Source organism: Hippichthys cyanospilos, chromosome 4, assembly GCF_059441005.1.
Source record: "Hippichthys cyanospilos isolate Australia breed blue-spotted pipefish chromosome 4, RoL_Hcya_1.0, whole genome shotgun sequence".
Classification (NCBI taxonomy): domain Eukaryota; kingdom Metazoa; phylum Chordata; class Actinopteri; order Syngnathiformes; family Syngnathidae; genus Hippichthys; species Hippichthys cyanospilos.
Genome location: NC_142372.1, coordinates 193112 through 215059, shown reverse-complemented (window position 1 = coordinate 215059; position 21948 = coordinate 193112). Strand labels below are relative to the sequence as shown.

Genomic DNA, 21948 nt, shown 5'->3' with positions numbered 1-21948 from the left:
CTCGTGACAATGCTCGGCTACATCAAACTTTCCCAAATAAAGGAGCGCGTTATTCATTTATGATTCGGCGATGAGTCGCCTCCCGTTCCAATCCATTTGCTCTTAAATCGAAAAGAAATCACACCGTTCCTGTCGCGGCGCGAAATGAAAACAGCAGCTCGTGTTATCTCACGGCATTATTTTCAATCAAAGAAGCGAGCGGACCGAACCAACGTACGAGCCCGTCCTCGTTCGCGCGCAGGAATATTACGGAAACCGAGAGGATGGCGTCAAAGTGACCGTGTCTCCGGCCGATTCAATTGAGAGTGCGCCGCTAGAGAAAGCTTTTCGGTTCGACCGCTTTATCAATTGCGCTCTATCGGCGTCAGCGATACACTTGCTGAATGAGGGACGCTGCGCAACTTCGGGTATCGATGGTCGAACAAAGTCAAGCTGTGTCGCGAGGAGGGGAAACTGCGATCAACGATTTTGCAGATTTAGTTTTAGAACCATCATTAATTTGTGAATGTTCTGCATCGTCGCGTTAGTAGTGTTCTGCGTGACCAAAAAGAGTGAGGAGATTCAAAATGTGTTTTTAAAGCAATTCGCCCATTGCCAAAATGATCACCGGATGAATCCGTTCTTCAAATAACGGCTAAGTGCGGCTCTCGGATGAGTCCGAGCGCACGTGCCGCCAAAAGGAGCAAGTGGTTTATGCCGGCGAGCCGCTAAAGCCGCCCTTACCGCCGAATCCCGCACCGGCGCCAAACAAGCGCATTCAACGTTCACACGGCCGCTCACAATGTGGTAAAAAAGCGCCACAAACCTATAAGTTAGGGCGCGAGAAAATAGGAAGACTTTCGGGAGATGAGGTTTATTCCGTTTTGCTTCCAAAGCGTCGGTGCGTCCGATGACGATCAGAATTTGAGGCCAAAATGCAGGCGCGCCCTTTATTTGGGGAACTTGGGTCAAGCAAAGCCTTTCCGTCTGTTAAGCGGCGCCCAAGCCTTCGGCCTTCTCGTAAGTCGGAATCTTTGATGTTCCCCGGCCCCGCTCGGACTCCCCTCGGATCTCCGCTTGTGGGTCCCCCATTCAAATTCAAGGCGACGAAGGCGGATGGTTCTAGGGCCCGCCCCGCGGTCGGCTTTAAGTCATCGCTACCAGCTCGGATCCGGTCCAGGAGCGAATCCGGATCCAGATCCGCTCTTTCTTTATTTGATTTTTTTTTCCCCTCCCTTCAAGCGAAAGATTAACGGCCGCTTGAAAGAAATAAAGCCAGTTGAAATGCAGCGCTGAAGAGCTAGCGTTCCCGCCGCGGTTTCATCTCGCCCGGAGAGTGGGCAAATATCCATTAGCGGGATGGAGCAGAATTTTTTGGAGCTAGCTAACAGCGGCGAGCTAATGAACACACTGCGGAGGGTGATATTTCATTATACAAATTAATGCTCACATTTTAATGGGAAAGTCACATAATGAATCCCGGATTCAGTGACAGCAATTAGAGGGCCAGATTGTCCCCTTCTGGACAAGGCGCTATTTAGCAGTAAGCAGCTGCGTGTGTGTGCCCGCGCGCGCGTGTTGTGCATGTGTGCGTGAGGGGGGGGATAATAATTAAAAAAAAAAAAAAGTCCTCTGCTGTGACAATAGTTTCTTGGGGCGGGGTGGCGAGAGCGTGTCACTTAACCTTACCTTAACCTTGTCATCAAGACACGCTGCCGGCCCCTCCCCCTGCACTCACATCATCACTTTGCTCCGCTACCTTAGCTTAGCGTTTGATTTTGTCTCACAAAGGCAAAGCGGGCGTGCTGGACTTCCTCCCCGAGGCATGTCCGCTCCCTCACAGATATAGCTCGCCCCCTTATATGTGGGGTCAAATTCCGCTATTTTCTATGTTACCGTGTACTGTGCACCGACGCTTGGGCCGCCACGTAAAAACAGAAGAAATCTCATCCACGTAAATCCATCTTTTCTTCGCGTCGGTAAGTTAGATACCGTTTGTTGAAAGTGCAACGCACTCCAAGCAGTTGATTTGCTTTCCCTCGCGACGCGGCTCGCGTTCATTTTGTATCTTGTATCTTTGTGCCAAAAGATGGCAATTAATAAACGGGTCTCCTGCGATTCCTTTACGCGTTCTCCCGGTTTTCATAATATTCCCGCGCGTGAACGAGGACGGACTCGGACGTCGGTTCGGTCCGCTCGCTTCTTCTATCGCAAAGAACGTCCTAACGAGCTCAGCCGACACCGGCTAATGTTAGCCGCAATGGACTTCCGCCCGTTGCGCTAATTGTTGTAAGTAAGAAAACCGCCTATAAATCTGGCAAATGAGGTCATGAATGAATTCAGATGACTTTATTGCTGACTCTAGACCGGGGGTCAGCAACCTTTCACGTTCAAAAAGCCATTTTGACCCGGTTTCCACGAATAAGACAACGCTGGGAGCCGCAAACACTTGATTACATCTGAAATCAAGTCAAGTTTATTTATAAAGCACATTTAAAAACCACCTCAAAGGACTGACCAAAGTGCTGCACTATTACTAAAATACAAAAACGCGCACAAATATCATAGTCATAAAATGGAGTCAAAAAGGGAGGTAAAACAGAGGGAGCCAAGATTTTTTTGCCCGACATGGAGCGAACGCCCCAGAGAAAAGTTTTTAGCAGCGTGTTGAAAAATGAAGATGTTAACATATCTTAATATATATACCGCACCGATTTGCGCCTCGCCTGTCACGACCTCAGTTGCCTCCAATGTCGAACTTCTGCAGTGCACATGTTTACTTAAAACTTAAACTGTTAAACCTTATACAGTAACTGTACTGTTATCCCTTCCCATCCTGCGAAATCAAGCTTAAGTGGCTGTAGTCTCGCGGAGAGCCGCGGTTATATTACTGCCGCCCGGAAGTCTAATTCATGTGAAAGCTGTGGATGACCAAACATTGGTCGCCGGTCGCACCGGGAGCCAATCGCCGCGCCCCCAAAAGTGAAAACTGGCGGGTTAGGCACTGTATAAGGCACCGCAGATTATAAGGCACGCTGTCAGCTTTGGAGGAAATCCAAGGCTTTTAGCTGTGCCTCATATTGCGGAAAGTACGGTAAAGGTAAAGGCTGATTTGGAATATTTATCGATAAATTGCTTTGTGCTCCAATCGATTTACTCCTGATTAGAAAAGAAAAGGATGCTATCTGTCAGAACATTACAAAGCATTATACCGACACCTGCGGGAAGGCTGTCAAAATCTCACGTGCTGCCGAAAGCGCCGCCCTGTTTGCGAAGCGCAGGTAGCGAGTCCCCTTTGGAGATGTTCAAAAGGTTTGCCTTCGCCGGAGCTTGTCCAAACGCCCGGTTTGCGCGGCGCTGATCAAGAGGAGGAAGTCTTTCCGAGACGGGCCGTGTTTTCCAGGGCAAACGAGCTCGTCGCCGCCTTTCATCTGCCGGCGCGCGACAAAAACTTCCCCCGTCCTATTTTTACCTCCCCGAGCGTGGATTTCCTGCAGGCTGCCGGGCAATGCGGGGGGGAGGCGGGGGAGTTTGCGCCGATATCAATTAAAAGTGGATTAACGGCTACGTAATGACCTTTTGCTGTAAATTGTGTGTAATGTTGCAAGGCAGGATACAGTAGAGTCCCCCCAGATGTCACGCCCCCCACCCCCTTGACGTATGACGGAGCAGATGTCCTCCAACCCTGGAGAGCTCCTTTGGTGAGCCGGATGACAAATGGCGTCGCGCCTGAAGAACGCCGCGCGCTCGTATTCGCTCCCGCTCCGGATTCCGTCGCCGTTCGACTTACGCAACCCTAACCGCGCGCGCGAAGGAAGTGAGCGACGCGCAGTTCAACTCCAGCACGAAACCAACATCGAAAACACGACAGTTCAAACAATAAGTCAGTTGATGTCGCTGTCTTTGTTCGTTGAGTGACTGCCGCCTCGTGGCCGAGTCTCGCACACCAGAAGGAACCGCAACGTAGTCGTCATCACGTGACGACGTCGGTTCTTTGCGCAGAGTCTTCACGCAACAAACGAGCGCGGTCGTTTCGTTTGGCTTTGTGGGCACGCGCGTGTGTGTTTGCGGTGGATATCATCTTAGTCTGGTCTCAGTCTCCACCCCGAAAATTCTTCTCGTCTTCTTGTCTTGGTCTCGGCTTGATCTCAACCCCCAAAAGTCTTGGTCTTTTTCCCGACCTCCCAAAATCTTGCTGTGGTCTTTGCCGCGGACCTTGAAAATCGCTCATCCCGCCTCTATCCGTACGACCCGTACGTCCCGGCCTTGACTCGGTCGCGACCTCCAAAAATCTTGGTCTTTTCTCCGAACCTTGAAAAGTCCTCTTCCCGTCTCAGTCAGGACCTTTACGCCCAGGTCCGGTCTCGACCTCCAAAAGTCTCTCCGGTCGGGTCTCTGTCCGCGCCCCGAAAAGGCCGCCTCCCGTCTCAAGTCGGGACCTTTACGCCCGGGTCCGGTCTCGGTCTCGACCTCCAAAAGTCTCTCCGGTCCGGTCTCCGTCCGCGCCTCGAAAAGGCCTCTTCCCGTCTCAGCCAGGACCTTTAGGGCCAGGTCTTGCCCCTGTCTTGTCTGGGTCTCGATCGATACAGGTCTCGGCCCTGGATACCGGCAGACTGGATCACGTCCGTCTCCGGCCTGGAGCGCAACGCTAAGCGCGTTTTCCGATACGTGCGTATCTATGAAGGGATTGCGCTCGACAGCAATTCCGCATTTCTCTCCTCATACCCTCTGGCAAATTGGGCGCATATTCATCGAAGAAAAATGAAAACGTCTCGGCGGAGGCTTGACGCGTTGCTCTTAAGGGACGCTCGCCGGAGCCATAAACATAACGGATGTTTTCCTCTCCTAAACACGCCGCCGATCCGCCGGCATCCGTCTGGATTTGCCCCGGCGCACATTAAGAGGAGAAGTAGGGGGGAGGAGCGAGACAAAAACGGCATCGGTCTAATTTGCGTCTAATTTGGCCGCGGGAATATCATTTTGTCCGGTTAGAGGGACGGCGGCCGGTGATTGGCGCGGGGGCCGTTTCCTTATTCGATCAGCGAGGAGCGGCGCTTATCGGGTTAAAGGCTCGCGGCAGGGCCGGCCCGAGCCGACGGCGTGGAAAGAAAATAGCCGCCTTTGTTCGCCGGCGCTCCTACCGGGCCCGGCCCGGCCCGGCCCGTATCAATATTGTATCGAGTCGCTGTTTGTGGCCCTTTATGCGGCGGCTCGGCAGTAGGTCTGCAGATTGCGCAGTCTTTTTCTGGAATGGTGCCCTCTAAATAATGATAAACGACTTGAGCAGTATGCCATTTGCTAATTATATCCATGATTTACTACACAGCCCGACTTAAATCATTCAAAGCAGCCTGGCGTAACAATGCCTTTTTTTTTCTGTCTTTCTTTCTTTCTCCTCCCAGCCGCGCCGCGCAAGCGTTTCCATGTGTCGACTCTAAACATTATATGATTGTATGTTTAGAAATGTGCACTTCCCGGCTTTTATTCCCCATCAATCCCGCGTGCGCGCGCACACAAATCCCACTTTTGGAACTTTTTTTTTCTTCTTCTTTAAGAGAAGGAGGGGAGCTTTGCATTTTTTCCCCCTCCGCGTTCATTGTTTAATGAAGCTAAATCTGGCGGTGACTCCGAGCCTCTTATAATTGCTTGCAGGATGTGTATCGCTGCGGTGGAACATGCGCTCCTGGCAAGCGGCGCGCTCCTCTTCCAGCATGAAGGGCGAGAGCGCGCAACATGAATCTGCACGCGCGGCGTAAATAAATAGACGCCGTCGCGATACGGTGGCCTTTGAAGGTCCGAGAAAGCGCCGCATCAAATTTGGAATGGAAAGACGCCAGACTTTACCTTATACGTCAACCGAGGGAGCAGTTGAATTAAGGTCCATTTAGCATAAACGCTTGAATGGGGACAGCCAAGCCAGGTCGCACCATCTCCACACGAATACCTCGTTGCATCGCCACGTTAAAATGGCGGCATCCTGCTACTTCTGCGACAGGGGAACTTCTTTAAGACTTCCTTCTTTACTGCGAAGGACCCCGACGGACCGGCGCCAATCCCGCTCCGGTCGCTACGCAGTCCGTGTCATAAAGCGCACGCCCGATGCCGTATGTAGAAGCGCTCGCCGAACGCGGAGCATCTGTCAACGACGGGCCGACGTGACCGCTCTTTTGCCCGCTCCGGAAATAAGCGTGGAAATTTGACGCCGCGCTCCACCCGATATACGAGGGCAAAAAAAAGTCAATTGGGCATCGTTCTTCTTACCTGCTTCTGATGAGTAATTATTTGGGCAAATCCCATCTAGGGCCTTTCCTGAGGTCCTGGAATGGTTACTTAAAGACAAAATGGCCAACTCTCTCAGTTTTGGGCAGGTTTTTTTGGTGCATCCTGTTACATTACACGCCTTTACAAATGCCGAAATTCCCCAACTATAAGACGCACTTTTTTTCCCCAAAAGGAAGGCCAAAAATATGGGCGCGTCCTACAAACGGTAAATTAAAAATTCGATTTCTTTTTTATTCCACCCCATCGGAGGAAGATGATCCGTCAGCCGCGCAAGCCGAGTTTTGAGGCATTTTTATATCGGCCAAATTCTTACTTACAACGAATACCGTAACGGGACGAACTCGAGTTGGCTGTTAGCGGCCGGTGCCTGCCGCGGCTTATAAAAGCATGTGTTTGCTGAGGTTGTTACTTTCAAGAAAAGAAGGGAGCAGACTGAACCAAAGCCCGAGTCTATCCGCGTTCACGTGCGGGAATATTACGAAAACCGAGAGGATCGCGTGTCCATCTGATTCCGTTAGGATTGCGCCGGTTAGACGGAAAGGTATCCCGTTCGTCACGCTGGCGAGGCGTTCGCTGAGCGCTCACAATGTGGGAAATCTGAAAGACGCTTACGTATACTTATAAACTGACGTGAATACGTATAAACTTACAAATGTGAAGACAAGAAAATATGAACAATTTACACAGATGAGCTTGTGTTTTGCCACTGTCAAATCGTCTTTTATGCGATAACATTGAAAATTTGACCCCAAAATGAAGGGTGCGCCAAATACACAAAGGAATACAATGAATAGGCATGTGGTGAAACGGCACGGCAATCGCTCAGCCCTCATTCACATTTCTTTGATCCGACGCGAGAGCGGCGTAGCGCGGCCGTCGCTCGGAAATATAGCCGCGTGTTCGCGACGGGCCCGAAGCGCCGAATAGCCACGCGTTCTTTTCATATGACGGCGACATGAGCGACGGCTGGCTCGGCGTGGCCGGATCGACCCAAATTCAGACGCCTTCATCGCCTTCCCCCCGACGGCGAACAGCGAGACACATGAAATGGAGCGGCGCTGACAAGGCGGTGGGTGGTTGGATGTTTATCTTTATGACTCGCACTCTTGTCGCCACTCGTATTAAAGTCGCCTTCATCAGCTCTTCCGCCGCGCTTTTGTCTGTAGAGCAGCTTTCCTCAAACGGGGGGGGGGATAAGGCGCGCCTCAAAAAACTGGGCGCATGATGAATGGTGATGAAAAGTTAACGCCGTGATAATTATGACCAAACTGATTACGGCTCTTCCCGTAGGAGTTCACTTTGCTTGCGTTCTTAGGGCCGAGAAAGGAGAAAACAACCGAATCAAGTGCGAGTTAGAACACGAGCAAATATTCCCAAGAGGTCACATGATTGAAAAAAGCTTTTTTGCAAACCGGTGTCGAGCGGTTCCCTTTTGTTATCAGCGTTAATGAAATGCCTTTCATTTGCCGCTCTGACCTCCTTTCGCTCCTCCGGGGAGGCGACGTGACCCTCGGGTCGGCGTTCCCGCTCCGGCAAAATAGCTTTCGGATATCCAGCCGCTAATAATCAGGTTAATGATTCGCTCCTGCGCTCTCTCCCTCAGGAGAGAAGCCCTACCGCTGCCCTCATTGCGACTACGCCGGCACCCAGTCCGCCAGTCTCAAGTACCACCTGGAGCGCCACCACCGCGAGCGGCAGAACGGCGCGGCCGCACCCGGCCACGGCCCCTCGGCGGAGCACAAGGAAGACCACGGGAAGGCGGCGGCCGGCGTCTTCGCCCGCCCCGACGTTTTGCGCAATGTCTTCAAAGGCCTCCCCTCCAACTTGGACTTCAGGGCGGGGCCCTTGCTGACGCATCAGTGGGCGTCGGCCGGCATCGTGGCGGCAAGCGAACGCGGGGACCGCCTTTTCGACGCCGACGGCATGAAGGCCAGTGACGGCCCCGCCTCCCTGGCGTCCGCTGACGGCCCCGCCAGCTTCTCCGATCTGAGCCGGGCCTACCAAAGCATGATGGGGAACGGCGTTCACTTCCAGGGCTCCCTGCAGGCGTTCATGGACAACTTTGTCCTGGGCTCCATGAAGAAAGATATGAAGGATAACCGGTGTCCGGTCCAGATCCAGCTCCCCCAGTCCTACCATGACAACGGCGCGCCCAGAGCCAAGCGTGCCGCCCTGGCGGACCAGGACAGGGATGACAAAGTCGAGGCCGATCACCAGAACCCGCCGCCCGCCAAACCCGGCTCCCAGTTTGAGCCGCTGGACCTGTCGGTGTCTGTCAGGCCCGAGTCGGGGTCCGCTTCTCTCCCCGGCTCCTCGGTCACCATCCACGACAACGTGGCGTGGCACGGCTGCCTCTTCTGCTCCTTCTCCACCGCGTCGCTGGAACTCATGGCTCTTCACCTCCAGGCCAACCATCTGAGTCAGGCCCACGTGCAGAGGGCCGACACGGGCAACGAAGTGCACGAAGAAGCCTCTCCCGCCGCCCATCAATCGCCCAGCGTGAAGAGTTTGCTCGACGCGGATGGAGAGAGGAACCAGCTGGGCTGGAGCAACCACGTCGAGCAGCCCTACAACCCCTTCCAGAGCGACTTCTACAGGCGCTTCGGCGGCATCTACGACGGCTCTCCGCGGGGGGCGGCGCAGGGTCCCCAAGGCTACATGGCCACTTCCGAGCAGGGGCTTGAACTGCCCGGCAAGGCCTTTGAAGGAGCACCTTCGGCCGGGGACGAGCACCTCGGCGAGAGAAGCTCCTGCGGAGACCCCGACGAGGAGCGGCTGGGATCCGACGACGAGGTCGTTAAATCTGGTTTGCGCCTCGGCGGAGACACCCCGTCAGACACGCCCGAGCGAGGGCAACAGCATTCCGACGAGGAGCGGGAGGAGAAGGAAGGAGCTGAAGAAGACAAGGAGCCAGATGAGGACGTGGACCGAGAGGAAGGAAGTCCGCATCGGGGTCGCCTTCAAAACCACAAGCGGCCGCAAGACGGTTCCATGGCCTCGTCCTCTGTCGCGCCGCCGCCGCTTCTCCAGCAAAACCGGAAGCAAGTCATGTCCCTGGAGAAGCCCTGGCAGCAAAGCATCAACCTCCTGCCCCCGGCCGAAACCCCGTCGGGCCTCCCGAAGGCCGAGCGGCAGATGAACGTGATGTCCGTGCTCCGAGCCTACGGCGGCGACAGCTTGTCGGCCTTCGCCGGGAAGAGGCCCGACGACCCCGGTGAGTCTTGAACCTCTCCTTACACGCCGTCAGAGAACGCGAATGACTAGAATTCCTATTTTGTACGATTTCCGGTCAATCGCTCCAACTCATTAGCATCCTTGGAAAAGGCCCCCATTCCGTTTCTTTCGCTACTATCCAGCTTCCTCACTGGGTTTTACTGGTTTCATCGGGGGTTCTTTTGTAGGCTCGAACGTTCATTCACCCACTGATTCCAGATTTCATCCGCTCCAGAGGTGGTGCATACATTTTGTTTGTTAAGCTACGTGTTATGATAGAACTGGATTTGTGTAGCTTGCGCATGTCTCACGGGTCCACGCAGTGTCGGGATGATGTCAGGCTCGCGTCGCCGGTGTAAATCAGGTGCCCGGGATGTCTGGTTCTTCTTCCTTTGGAAAAGGCCTGGTTGTGATCGCGTGATATCAGATTCCGTACAGTTCGGTCTTCACGCATGCCCGCGTTGTGCCAGTCGGTCGAGAATCGTGTCACTTTCTTGCAGTAGTTGAAAATTTGAATAGACGTTTGTATGTGCAGGCCAGCAATGGTGATAATGTCAGGCGCTCGTCGACAAGCTAGATCCGACCTGTCCGTTTTTGAGCATATTGATATCCGCTTTGTATCACATTTGGTCCTGAGCTCGTTCATATCTACCCCCGCTGTTTTCAAGTGCGTATTACGGTTGCCCGTACCGATCGGGGCGTTCTGATTACGTCGGGCTCGCGTCGACGCGGCGGAGCCAATCTGTTTATGGCGCGGTCATGCCGGCAGGTTACCGGTACATATGGCATTCGGACGACTTCTCGGATCGCGATCTCGGGATATCCCAGGAACTCTTACCCCGCTTCGTCTCTTGTTGGAATTGTGCCGACTGGGACTTTAAAAAACAAAAGTCTTAACCGTAGCATACGTTGAGCCAAAGAAGCAGAAAGAGTTCCACCAAAGACATTTCTGTCAGTTAAATGTAATCAATTGGAGAAGCTCAAAACACGCTGCGGAAGTTCTAAGACGATTGCTGCGTTGGTGACGCTGTTGTGTTTTTTTTTCACGTGAGCGCGATATTGTGAGACGCGAGCCATATACACGTGAGGCAAGCTCGTTCTAAACGAGGTCGTGGCGACTTCGTACGGTGTGTCCCAATCACGGGAGCGAAAAGTCTGACGCGAGGCACAAAGAGTGTTAAATAGCGATCGTGTCTGCCAAGTAAATTCAGTTTCCGGGCGGCAAAGACACGCCGACGCCCACCGAAGGTCCCGGCAATGTCTCTGAAGCGATTTGAGTCTTATTTCAAGCAAGTTGAGGAGTCATCAGCGGGGCGACCGGCAACAGATTAATCTTTATTACACGTTGATAATACCGGGAGCAGCGCCTCCCTCGCCGCCAGGAGGGAATAACCCGGCGCGCGTCCGAGCAGGACCTGCGGCTCCTCCGCATGTCTCCTAACTATCTTAGTGTTCATAAAGCCGCCTCCCAGAAGAAGCCCATTACTTTATAAGACTGGTCGATGTATGACCCTGTGAAAAATGAACTGCCAGCTTTCATGATTGTGCTCGGGTTACAGCCGGGAAATCGTTTTTCTCTTTGTCTCTTTTTACACTTTTTACTGGGCTCTCGTGCACTTTAGAGCCGCCCGCCGCCTTTGAGCCAGGAAGGAAAAGCGATGCAAACTTGCCTTGCTGCTTTTACCGGGCGGCCGGAAACGGCACGCAGGCCGGCCGGCCGCTTGCGGATGCTCTTTGGGGTGTCCGCTTACAAAACACTCCTCGTTGCCACTTAGCCCCTCCGAGCCTGGTGCTCACCAAGCTTGCGCTATTCATGCAAATGTAGCAAAACTGCTCCAGGGTTTTGTGTGATCGTGTCATTTCCGGCTTTAAAAATAGACAGGGTATCCATTCACTGAACCTCGATGAAATGGCTACTCCTCAACAACTTTCACAATGTGTATACTGGTTTATTCCCCCCCCCAAAAAAAAAAAAAAATCACATACTCAGATTCAAAGAATCTACAGAACGAAGAATGGAAGAGATCCATCACCTATTGTACGTAGTGCTGTCGATTGGTCGAGTCCGAACAAAACGACGTCGCAATAGACAAGGACACACATTGCGCTTTTCTTGAGGAGCGGCCATTTTATAGAGGTTCCCTTCCACTGACAGTTTCCGAAACACGTTTTAATACTAATACAAATGATAATAAACAATTGTTCCAGTAAATTAAAAGTGACTTAGTATTTCAATAATCGCGTCTGTAATCGTGTCCAACTTGGGAATTTGCCCGTAGCGTGTGGCGTAATGCGGGCAGCGCGGCGCATCAAAGTTGGATGACTATGAAAAAAAGCCTTGACAAGCGAGCCGCTCGGCACCAAATATTTGGAATTCCCGACTCATGGGCTGCGTGAGGGGATTTTGTCTCGATTGCGGTAATGGACGGAATAAGCGGATGTCACCCTATGAATTTCACGCGGTAGAAATATGCGGTCCACGCCCTGACTCCACGTTGGTTATCTAATTTCATATGCGCATGTTCAAAGACAAACTTGTCGAGAGTGCGAATATAAAAACCACGCATCGCATCGCATCGCATCGCATCGCATCGCTCCGGGAATGGAACAACGGGTCGTCGCCGAACTGAGATACGAACGATCATTAGCATGGCGTGACCTTTTGGACTAACGGCAGATGGTCTGTCGTCAGGGATCTCGCTCTCGTAATGTAAACATGTAGACGTTCGCGCCGTTTCCATAGAGTCAACATGTCCTATGTTCCAGCTCATCAAGCTTCTTGGTGTGCCGTGATGAGCATGGAGGCGGAATTAGGAATGTTTGACCTTTTGTCCACAAGCATGCTGAACAAAGGCCTTTGTGGCAGCCTTTCTTCTTCGTATATCCCGACATCAAGATACCAAGCTCTTTGTTAGGATTTGGTTGTCCCAACGAGACATGGCGCATGGCCCTGGTCTGATTCCAAATCTCTCCTCGGAACGTTCTCGCTCGTAGACGAGCCCTGTCGAGGAGGAGTTTGGAGCGGACGAACCGGTTCTCGAGCCACGGGTGACGGTGGAAGTGGTTCAGTGTCATTTTTGTCACAGTTCATGATGAACAGCAAGACAGTGGCCAAGACCTTGCGTTTTGTGGGCTTCTGTAGAACAGGGTTTGGGTTCACTATCAAACTACCCCTTAGGTCTGGCTGTATCACCTCCTCCTCCATTTGTGCCTTCTGACTTCAAAACCGGGGCGTTTTTTTTCTTCCCCCCTCTCGCATCGTCCGCCTCACGGACAATCGGACTGCGCAGCTCACGTTGCGTATCATACGTGAGCCCTCCTCTGCTGCGGCAGCCAATGGCGCTGTCCAGCGATTGGGTGCGTGACCGGTTGTCCGTCCCTGCGTGCACTGCGATTGGCCGGCAACCGGTCCGGGGCGTCCCCCGCCTAGTGACTGCTGGGATAGGCGCCTGCTCGCCGGCGACCCTAGTGAGGCTCGACGGCTACAGATAAAGGATGGATGGATATTTTAGAGCTGTCATTTTAATATGGCCATACCCAACACCACTGAGGGGCGAAGGTAGCCAATGCGCGTGCACATCAGGGTTTCGTAAAGGTTTGTTCAAGGTCGTAAACGTTCGCCAAAGGTTTCTTGTCACCGCAAGCACAGAACAGGCGAAACAATTTCAAATGTTACGCACTGAATGATTCCGATTGCAGGATTAACCGGAGTGTTTTGCGCTTTGCTACGTTCTCAAGCACCGATCGGGTTATAGGTGTGAATTTTAACACCCGACACTCAGCGGTTGTCACTGCTGACAACAATCTTGTATGTCAGACTGTCTCAAGATTTGTGGTGACATGCCCATATGTGGCATGTGCCAGGTTTTTTCCAGGCTTATATTATGTTATCCCCCACTGGGGACATGGCCCAAGTATTTTTGATTTTTTTTCTAAATGAAGCCTTCTTGTTTTCTTATCTTATCTAAGGTCTCGGGGAACCTCTTAGCCTTTCTCAGGCCTTTCCATCCTGTATCCCTCTTTGTATTTTTCGTGCACGCTTTGAGCCTGTTAAGTGAAGTCTTGCTGCCTTTTACTTGTGGAGTTGTAATGATAATCAAGAAACCTTCAAACCTTAAGCTTATCTGACTGCCCCATACCGTATTGGCTGTAAAGAAGCGCACAGTAGGTGGAATTTCATTAGTCGCCGTCTGATAAACGATCGGTTGGTAACTGTCGATATTTTTTTGGCGTGCAAATCGTCCGACAGTCAATCTAGTCACGTGATCCTCTACACGGGTGCTTGTCATCTCTTTTTGACTGCATGAAAGCGGGGTTTTTTTAGCCGCATTCGCACCGCCGCTGTAGCCCCTCCCTAAGCGGCCCGAGTATTCCATTCATCAATAAACGTGATTAACGGTCGGTCAGCCCCGAGGTCTCCGACGGGCTTCCGCCTCGCCGGGCCGCGGCCTGATGTTTGACGCTCGATCGATAGCCGTCATCAACTTCCAAAGCACCGGAATGTGTGACTCTAAAGGACTTGCCGCACCTTCAAACGCCGTTATTGGACAAAAGTTTGAAAAAACACATTTAAGCGTACAGTTAATAGTTTGACGTTACATTTGAACAATAGCCATTGTCTTCATTTCTGAGCAAACGATACACATTCCACTCGGGTTTGCTAAGCGGGCCACCTCCTCTGCGGTTCATCGCACAACTAGCAATCAACTACAAGTGTTCAAAATAATCACTCCTCGCGGTAAAAAGCTGCAATGGTGACGAGCGCTTGGCAAAAACTAGTCGAACGGCGGAAGAGCTCCCGGAGTGATCAGTCAACTTGTGTGCACACAGTTTGACACCAATCACACATCTCACCACTTTTTTTTTCTTTTCTTCTTTTTTAAATCACTGCTGTTGTCTTCGCACGTTAAGCGTGCACACCTGCGCGCCTTTATTCACACCTACGCACACCCAGTGACACACAGACGCACACACTTCAAACTTGTGATAAAGCAAAACCTGGTAATTGCCAATAATGCTGTCCTCATCAGGTGGTTAATTACCATGAATGTGCTTGCCATCTCGGCAAACACACACGCACACACATACAGGTACACCATGCTCTGACAGGTTGGGATGGGCGGGATTTGGAGACCCCCGCGTGTTTACTAATGAGCTTGACAGAGTTCTCACCTGCACTCTGCTTATTTTGCACACGTTCAAGTACCTTTGAAAGTTTATCTCTGACTTTACCTCCAAATACCTCCTCTGACGTATTCATTCCTGACCCTAGCCACCCCGGTCACTCCCAAGGGTTAGGGTTCGAACCCGGGCATCTTCATCTCGTCTGCTTCCGGCTCCGCCTCGTGTCTTTTCCTCTGTGCCGCTGTCTCCGCTGGCCCGGTCCGAAATACTTGAAATGTACTGCTACAACTCTCATGCGCGCAGACATATAGCCCGTCTTGCTGCGGCTAACCTTCATTCCTTTCTTTTCCGGAGTCAACCTCTACCTTCTCCTCCACCCGCTCCCTACTCTCACCATGGACCGCAACGTCATCTGCAAACATCACGGTCCATGGAGATTCCGCTCTAACGTCGTCCGTCAGCCTGCCCATGGCCGTCCCAAATGACAGCCCTGACGCAGTCCCGAATCCACCTTGAACTCTCACGTCACACCCGCAGCCCGCCTCGCCCCCGTTTTACCGTACATGTCCAGGTGACCCGTCGTGCTCATTTCCATAGAATACGTGTCAGTTCTCCGCTTTCTCACTTCACTCTTTCCCCCTGGCGTCGAGTGAAAACTCTATGGCGTTACAAGTGCACGCAGAGTACGCGTATGATTATACACCCGAGCGCCTTTGTTAGCGGAACCTTTGTTCCCTTTGTCAGCTCGGATGGCGCCGAGCTTCAGTCACTCCTCGCTCGTCTCGTGATGACACGCGCACAAAGAGCAGCCAGCCGTCGCTCAGCTCCCGACTTTGACTTAAAGGGTAGTTGTCGGCGGCTGGCTAGGCGCTCGGCGTCTTAAGTCGGAGTGAAAGTAGGGCCGTTGATGTTTCCTACCTTCAAGTTAAAGGCTAATAGGTGTCTGTTCGCTCAAGAGTCAAAAGAAGCTACGAGCGTATTAAGTGCAAGTGAAAGGGTCGTTGATGTTTCGGAATTGAAGGCTAATGGTTGTCTCTTACCTCTGACTTTGAGGCGTTTTCAAGTCAAACAGGAGGCAGAGTCCCCTACCCCCAATTGAAGGTGTAGTCAATGTTTCTTTAAACGTTTTAACTCCAAGTGAAAAGGTAGGCGGTGTCACCGAGCATCAAGTTAAACGGGCAATCGATGTCAACGAGTGTTAGCTCGGTGTTTGGCATCTTCAATTCAATTTCAAAGGCACGTGGTTAGGGAGACACGGCGGAAGACCGGTTCGCGAGTCCTCCTCGCGGTTCAGAGGTCGCGTGTTCTTTTCTTCCGGCTTCCCGTGTGCAGTTTGCACCATCTCCTCGTGCCTGTGCGCGTTTTCTCCGGTCTTCTCCGGTAGTCCTGACCTGGGAGTAAACGGTTTGTAAAGCCTTCATGGTATTTGTTTCAGATCCGAGTTCAGGAAGTACAAGAATGTTATCGCACGTGAAAAAGCTCTTGTCCGAGGTCAGTGGCGCGATTGGAGCCAACGGGCTGTTATTGTCTTTGCTAGCGTTGGGAGTCTCATTTTCAAGTTGGAGGCCTTTTTGGTGTCTTGTTAAATCATAGTTGGGGTCTCTTAGCTCAGAGTTAAAGGTCTGTCGAATCGAAAGGGTAATTGGCATGCTGTAGTGTGGAGTTAAAGGGTTGTTCAAGTTCGGGGTATTTAAGTTTGCCTCTTGGCTCAAGAGTTTAAAGGGTGATTTTCATCTGCTATCGGTTTTATTTCACGTCCAAGCCTGAGATGCCAGGGTAGTTGGTATCTCCGCGCTTGGAGTTTAAAAGGGTAACGCGTGTCTCCGACTTAAAGGGTAATTGGTGTTAAAAGGTAGCGGCAGTCTTAGCACGGAGTTCAAAGTGCACTCGGCACCTCTCGGCTGACTGTTGAAGTGGAATTGTTGTCTTGAGGCTTGGGGTAAGAGGGTAATGGGCTCCGGTTGAAGGGAAGCCGGAGCTATAGGCTATTTTTGCTCTCGGCTCGCTATATAGTATGTAGTTCGGAGGTAAAAAAAAGGGTTATTATGTCGCCCCTGCCCTTCGAAGGAGCAACAGAGTGATGGGACATCCAAAGTCTGCGCAGATTAATAGGAGGCAGAAGATGACCGGGTATACGATGAGAAAACAAGCATGAGTCTGAAGTCTCGAGGTGAGCTTTGTCGCTTCCGCCGGCCCTCGACTCCAGACCCAAGATGCAAACGTTGACCCGCCACTAATGTCAAAGGCCGATCCGCCGCCGGAGCAGACCGCCTTGCGCCTTAATCGCTTTACTCCCTTCAAATCGAATGGCGGGCTGGCGAAGGGTCATGTAAAGGGCTTAATCCCGTTACAATTTTCACCGGAGGTGGACCGGCGTTGGCGCGGCGGGCAGAGCAGAGGGACGAGCCGTTCCCGGTGGGAGGTTCCCACGCTCGGCTTTTCTCCGCGAGGGAGGCGGGGCGTCCGGTTACGTCGTCCGGAGGCGATCCGCCGGCGGCCTGGACTGACGCTGGAGATTCCCTCCGCCGATTACTTTCCATTCCGCCGTACATTCTGCCGGCTGTCATCCCCGCGCCGCGGAGGCCCGTTTTCAAAAGCTGCGGCGTGACCCCGAGCGCACGGCGTTAGCCGGAAAGCCCGGATCCGGTTACGCCGGCGAGGACAGCGAAGTTCCGTGACAATCGCTCCATTCATTATCCCGCGAGGGGGGACGGCAAGAGATAGCGTGGGAGCTTCCCCGGGAGCTGAAGATCAGCACATCTTTTATGCATACGTTCCCACACACGCACAATAAGGCGGCGAACGGCATGGGATGCTGCCAAAAATGAAGACGCGCCTCATAAATTGGCCTTCCAACCCGATATATCTGACATGATCTCTGCTTGCCTCTCTCGTTAGTTTGCTGTTTGTTTCGTTTTTTCGCAGACTCCCGGAGACTTTGTTCGCTTTGACGCCATCCTCTTAAGGATGCCGCCTTCCCCGTCCCCAGGCGCCCCCGAGATGTGAGCGGGAAGGCGCCCCCGAGGACTTGTACTCATAAAGCCGGCTCGGCTCGCGGGGAGCCGCGCTCGCGAGGCAGCCGCCGAGCGTCGGGCGTAATAACGACACTTACGCGTAATGAGACGCCGGCAACGTCGACGCTTCAAGGAAAAAGGCGCGATATATAAAGAAAACTACACAGCGCGCAGCGGAGGGAACGGGAGGCGGGTGAAAACCAAGAAACTGTGTCAACTTTTATTTCCCGTGTTATTCCACATCAATGGCGGCGTGCGGCGACGCGGATATAAACAGAAAAACATACACAGGTATACACGGCGGCGCCTTTGAAGCGCTCTCTGGCAATTAAGGACAAATAAGTCGACTTCGCCGAGCGTGATCCCGACCACTTGCTCGATCGGCACCTTTGATTTCGACTTCAGACGCCGGCGCGCCGCGAATAAATAAGTCAAATAAACAAAGTTGCGCGGAAGCTTTGTCGAAGGGGGGGGGGCCACGGAAGGCTTGTGCAAACCGGGAGGGAATAAAGTAAGAATAGCGAGCAGGCAGGCGCGCAGCCGCCTTAATAATATCGTTAGCGCCGACAAAAAAGGTAAACGCCAGTGTGCCGCAAATCCCAGCGACAGGATCCAAACATCGCCTGCTTTCTCTTAAGAGAGCCCCACTCTGCCGATTACACCCCATTTCCAGTCCCGATTTTTTTTTCAACCCCGCCGTTACCTACGGGGAAAGCCTTTGTCGTCTGTGTTTGTAGTTTGGGACTTTTCGTTGTAGCTCCTTTTCGTTTTGACTTTTGTTTTTAGCGTCAATTCGGGGAGTTTGTTTTGTCGCAATTTAGTTGGTTTTTTGGTTTTAGCAATGATGATAAGTTTGCAGAGTGCACAAAAAAGATGTATAATGAAGGAAAATGGACTGCAATCGCCGCACGACTGAACATCCTTCTTCCGTATGGGTGAACGGTAATACGGGGTTAAATACGTTTCAAATTTAACCCGATACCTCGCGTAGAACAATAAGGGACAAAAATGATTTTTAATTAGTTTCCTATTTTTCTTGGTTTTTTCGTTATTTGACTTAGGGTTGGTCGGGATGTCCTCTGCAGCGTACAGTAGGACTTAGAAGGGTAGCCCTCATGAGTCAAAAGATATAAAGCAAGAAGAACACTTAGCCAAAGCACGAAGAACCCCTCAGTACCGTCGCCGAGACACGTCCCGATGAACTTTCCGCGGCGGGTGATTCACCCGCGTTTTGACCGTCGACCGTCCCCGGAGGTTTCAAAGCGCGTTAGCGCCACCTGCGGGTCGAAACCAGATGGACGGTGACGCCGAGGGACGCGAACGCTGAAAGGTTAGCCAGCCGTTTCGCGCAATGAACTCTTCCAGCTTGAAACGCAATTTCAAAGCAATACTAAAATGGATTGTCGCAAGCGCGGTTTAATTGGGGACGTTCTTAATCCGGGATTAGTGAGGTTACCTGGCCCCGGCTCGTCGGGCGGGAAGGGCACGCCGGAAAACGTCGTCTTTCAAAGCGACGCGCTAAAACAATGACTGCTTTTGACTTCATTTGTTTGAGGACCGCTGGCGGGCCGGGCCGGGCCGGGCCGGGCCGGGACTGGGGCTGGGGCTGGGGCAATCCACTCTAATCAGATTAATAATCACATATAACCTCGTTTTCGGCCGGCGCCAGATGACCTCGGCGCACAAAAGCCCGCATTGTGACGCTTTACATCATTAGCAAAAAATTAATGCGGCTGTGGTTAGAAAGCGCACAAAAGGCCGGCAGATCGCCGGTCATTACGGGCGGGATTAGAGTTTCTCGGATGGGAAGGACCTCCGCGGCGCATTCGCAGTAACATGAATCGGCCGTTTTAAGAGAGATATGCTTTCATGGGAATTATGAGCGGTACGGTAAGCGTCCCCGCAACACTGCGCCTCTTTGTTCCCGCCGGAACAGCTTTTCCCCCGCACTTTGATTCCCCGCCGTTGTCATCGCCGGCAGATTCCGAAATGAATGTGCGCCTTTTTCGCTGGGAATCAAATATTCATCAGGCGGCCCGCGGCGGGGGTGAGCGGCTCGCGGCGGACGGCGAGATTCCTGCGCCGTCATCAAACGTGCGGGCTTGGGAATCCTTGCGAGGGAGGCCGAGCCGCAACTTGCGCTGCTCTGCTAAAATGCCAGCGACGGCCGACGCGGTTGTTCTTTGTTTGGTTTTGTTTTGTTTTGTTTTTTTGGGGGGGGGGATTAGCATTGGGGTTAGGGCTTGTTTGATGCCACTTTTTTCAGACCGATAGAAATACGGAGCCTCAAGTTTCGAGTAGTCATTTACACCGCTGTCGTTTCCGATCAGATGAAAATCATCCATCCCAATTATACGCGATCACGACGTCCCCTCTTTGTACCGGTTTTGACGGCGCTAGTAGGAAAAACATCCAAGACTCAAACACTCGGACCAAACGTCAGCGGGCAACCCCCTCTACCAAGTGAGCCAAAGTCAAAGCAATACTTGTTTTCCCCAAAATGAAGGCCAAAAGTATGGATGCATCCCTGTAAAGGGGAATTCCGATTTTTTTTTTTTCATTTGGTACATATTGATCGTCAGCCACATAAACCGAGTTTTGACACATTTGTATGTTCTTACTTCAAATATTTATATAGAGGACGAGCTCGAGGGCGGACGTCACTTGGCTGACGGCGGCCAGTGCCTGTTGCAGCTAACGGCAGCTCGTGTTAGCTGAGCTTGTTACGACATTATTTGCGGTAAAAGAAGCGGACGGGCTTAACCAATGTCCGAGTCCAGCCTTGTTCGCGCGCGGGAATGTTGCAAAAACCGAGAGGATCGTCTTAAGGTCATGACATCTCCACCCGATTCACAGATTGGGGAACACGGAAAGGTTTTGCATTTGACTCCTTTATTGCTGTTACAGCATTCTTTTCGATATTTCAAACGCCCTTAACTAGCAACAAATAACGCAAGAAAATCTGAAGATGGTATTTCTTCTGTTGTAGTTCTGACGTTGTTTCCAATTCTTGGTGTGTCCTATACACAGCAAATAGCAGAATTTGACCCTGACATGAAGGGTGCGTCTATTCGCAGGTGTGTCCTGTATTTGGGGAATGACGGGAATTTAGTCTTTGGGTTTTGTTTTGAAAAAACGAATGACACCGGATAGCAGAAAAAACCCGCCGGCCGAATGGCTTTCGTTTTGTTTTGTATTCCGAGAAAGGATTTTCGACCGCTGGAGTCGGAAGGTTGGGAATCCTCAAACCGTAGCTCGACTCGATCGGCGCAAGTTCGCTCGCGGGACCTCGACTCAAAGAGCGTCGCACCGCGAGCGGAGGGAGGAACTACGCAAATATCAAGCTCCGCCAGTGACTCCTCGTAACCCTCACCCTCAATGGCGAGAGTTCCTTTGCGATTTCTCGGCCGGAAAAGCGCCGCGCCGTCAGAGGAAGGAGGGACGGCGGCAGAGTTCCGGCTCCGCTGACGCCAAGATCCCCGCCGCGCCGCGCCGCAAGAGGAGGGAGGGTGTCGGGATTAAAAGCGGGGGATTAGCAGCGTACTTTAAAGATAAATCTCCTTTAATGTGAAACCTCATCCCCGCTCATTCCCAAAAAGGAAGCGACGACTCCAGTCGCCTAACGCTAACAAACAAGCTAACGGCGCTAAGCTGCAAAACAATGGCTTTGTCAAATGGAGAAGATGGCCGCGTGCCAGTTTGTCAAGGCGTCGCCCCGTCAGGCATCGCTTTATCACTCCGTCAGGCGTGGCCTTATCACTCCGTCAGGCGTCGCTTCATCACTCCGTCAAGCGTCGCTCCATCACTCCATCACACCTCACGCCGTCCATCCCCATCCATCCACTTTCCTCACTCCGTCCGTGACTCCGTTACCTTGTCTTCCGGCGCTTTGTCGCTCCATCGCGTTGTCTTTACCGCGGTCTTCGACGTCATGACATCTCTCCGTCTTTTGTCGCTCCATCACTCCATTTCCAACATCAATCACCGGCGATTAAGGCCAGGACTCGCACCGCAGATGCGCTTGATCACGGAATCCATAATTACCGTCTTTTTCTGAGTGCGCGCCGCAACTTTTTTCTCGTGATTTGAGCCCCGCGGCTTCTCGGCAGTTTGTTTTCGTTTGTTTGTTTCTCTGTTTTACGAGCCGCCGAGGGGACAATTTACCGGTAAAGCAATTGTGCGTATCTGTCCAAAGTGTCACTTCGTGGAACAACTGTGACATAGAAGGGAAAAGATGGGAATCGGGGGCTGTGCCCAAAAAACGTTTTAAAAATATCGAAATGATGTATCGAGTGAATAAGACCTCGTAGAAATGTTTGTAATATTTATGCGTACT

The 21948-nt window shown here is 52.1% G+C and overlaps 1 protein-coding gene across 3 annotated transcripts in view; it reads left to right on the top strand.

Moving 5' to 3' along the window:
- Positions 1-21948, top strand: part of znf536 (zinc finger protein 536) — a 131935-nt gene that overhangs the window by 85963 nt on the left and 24024 nt on the right. For all 3 annotated transcript variants that reach the window (XM_088412906.1, XM_088412907.1, XM_088412905.1), the window contains one exon: positions 7865-9475. In XM_088412906.1, coding sequence (XP_088269032.1) covers positions 7865-9475 — 1611 coding nt within the window. The remainder of the gene's footprint in view (positions 1-7864; positions 9476-21948) is intronic.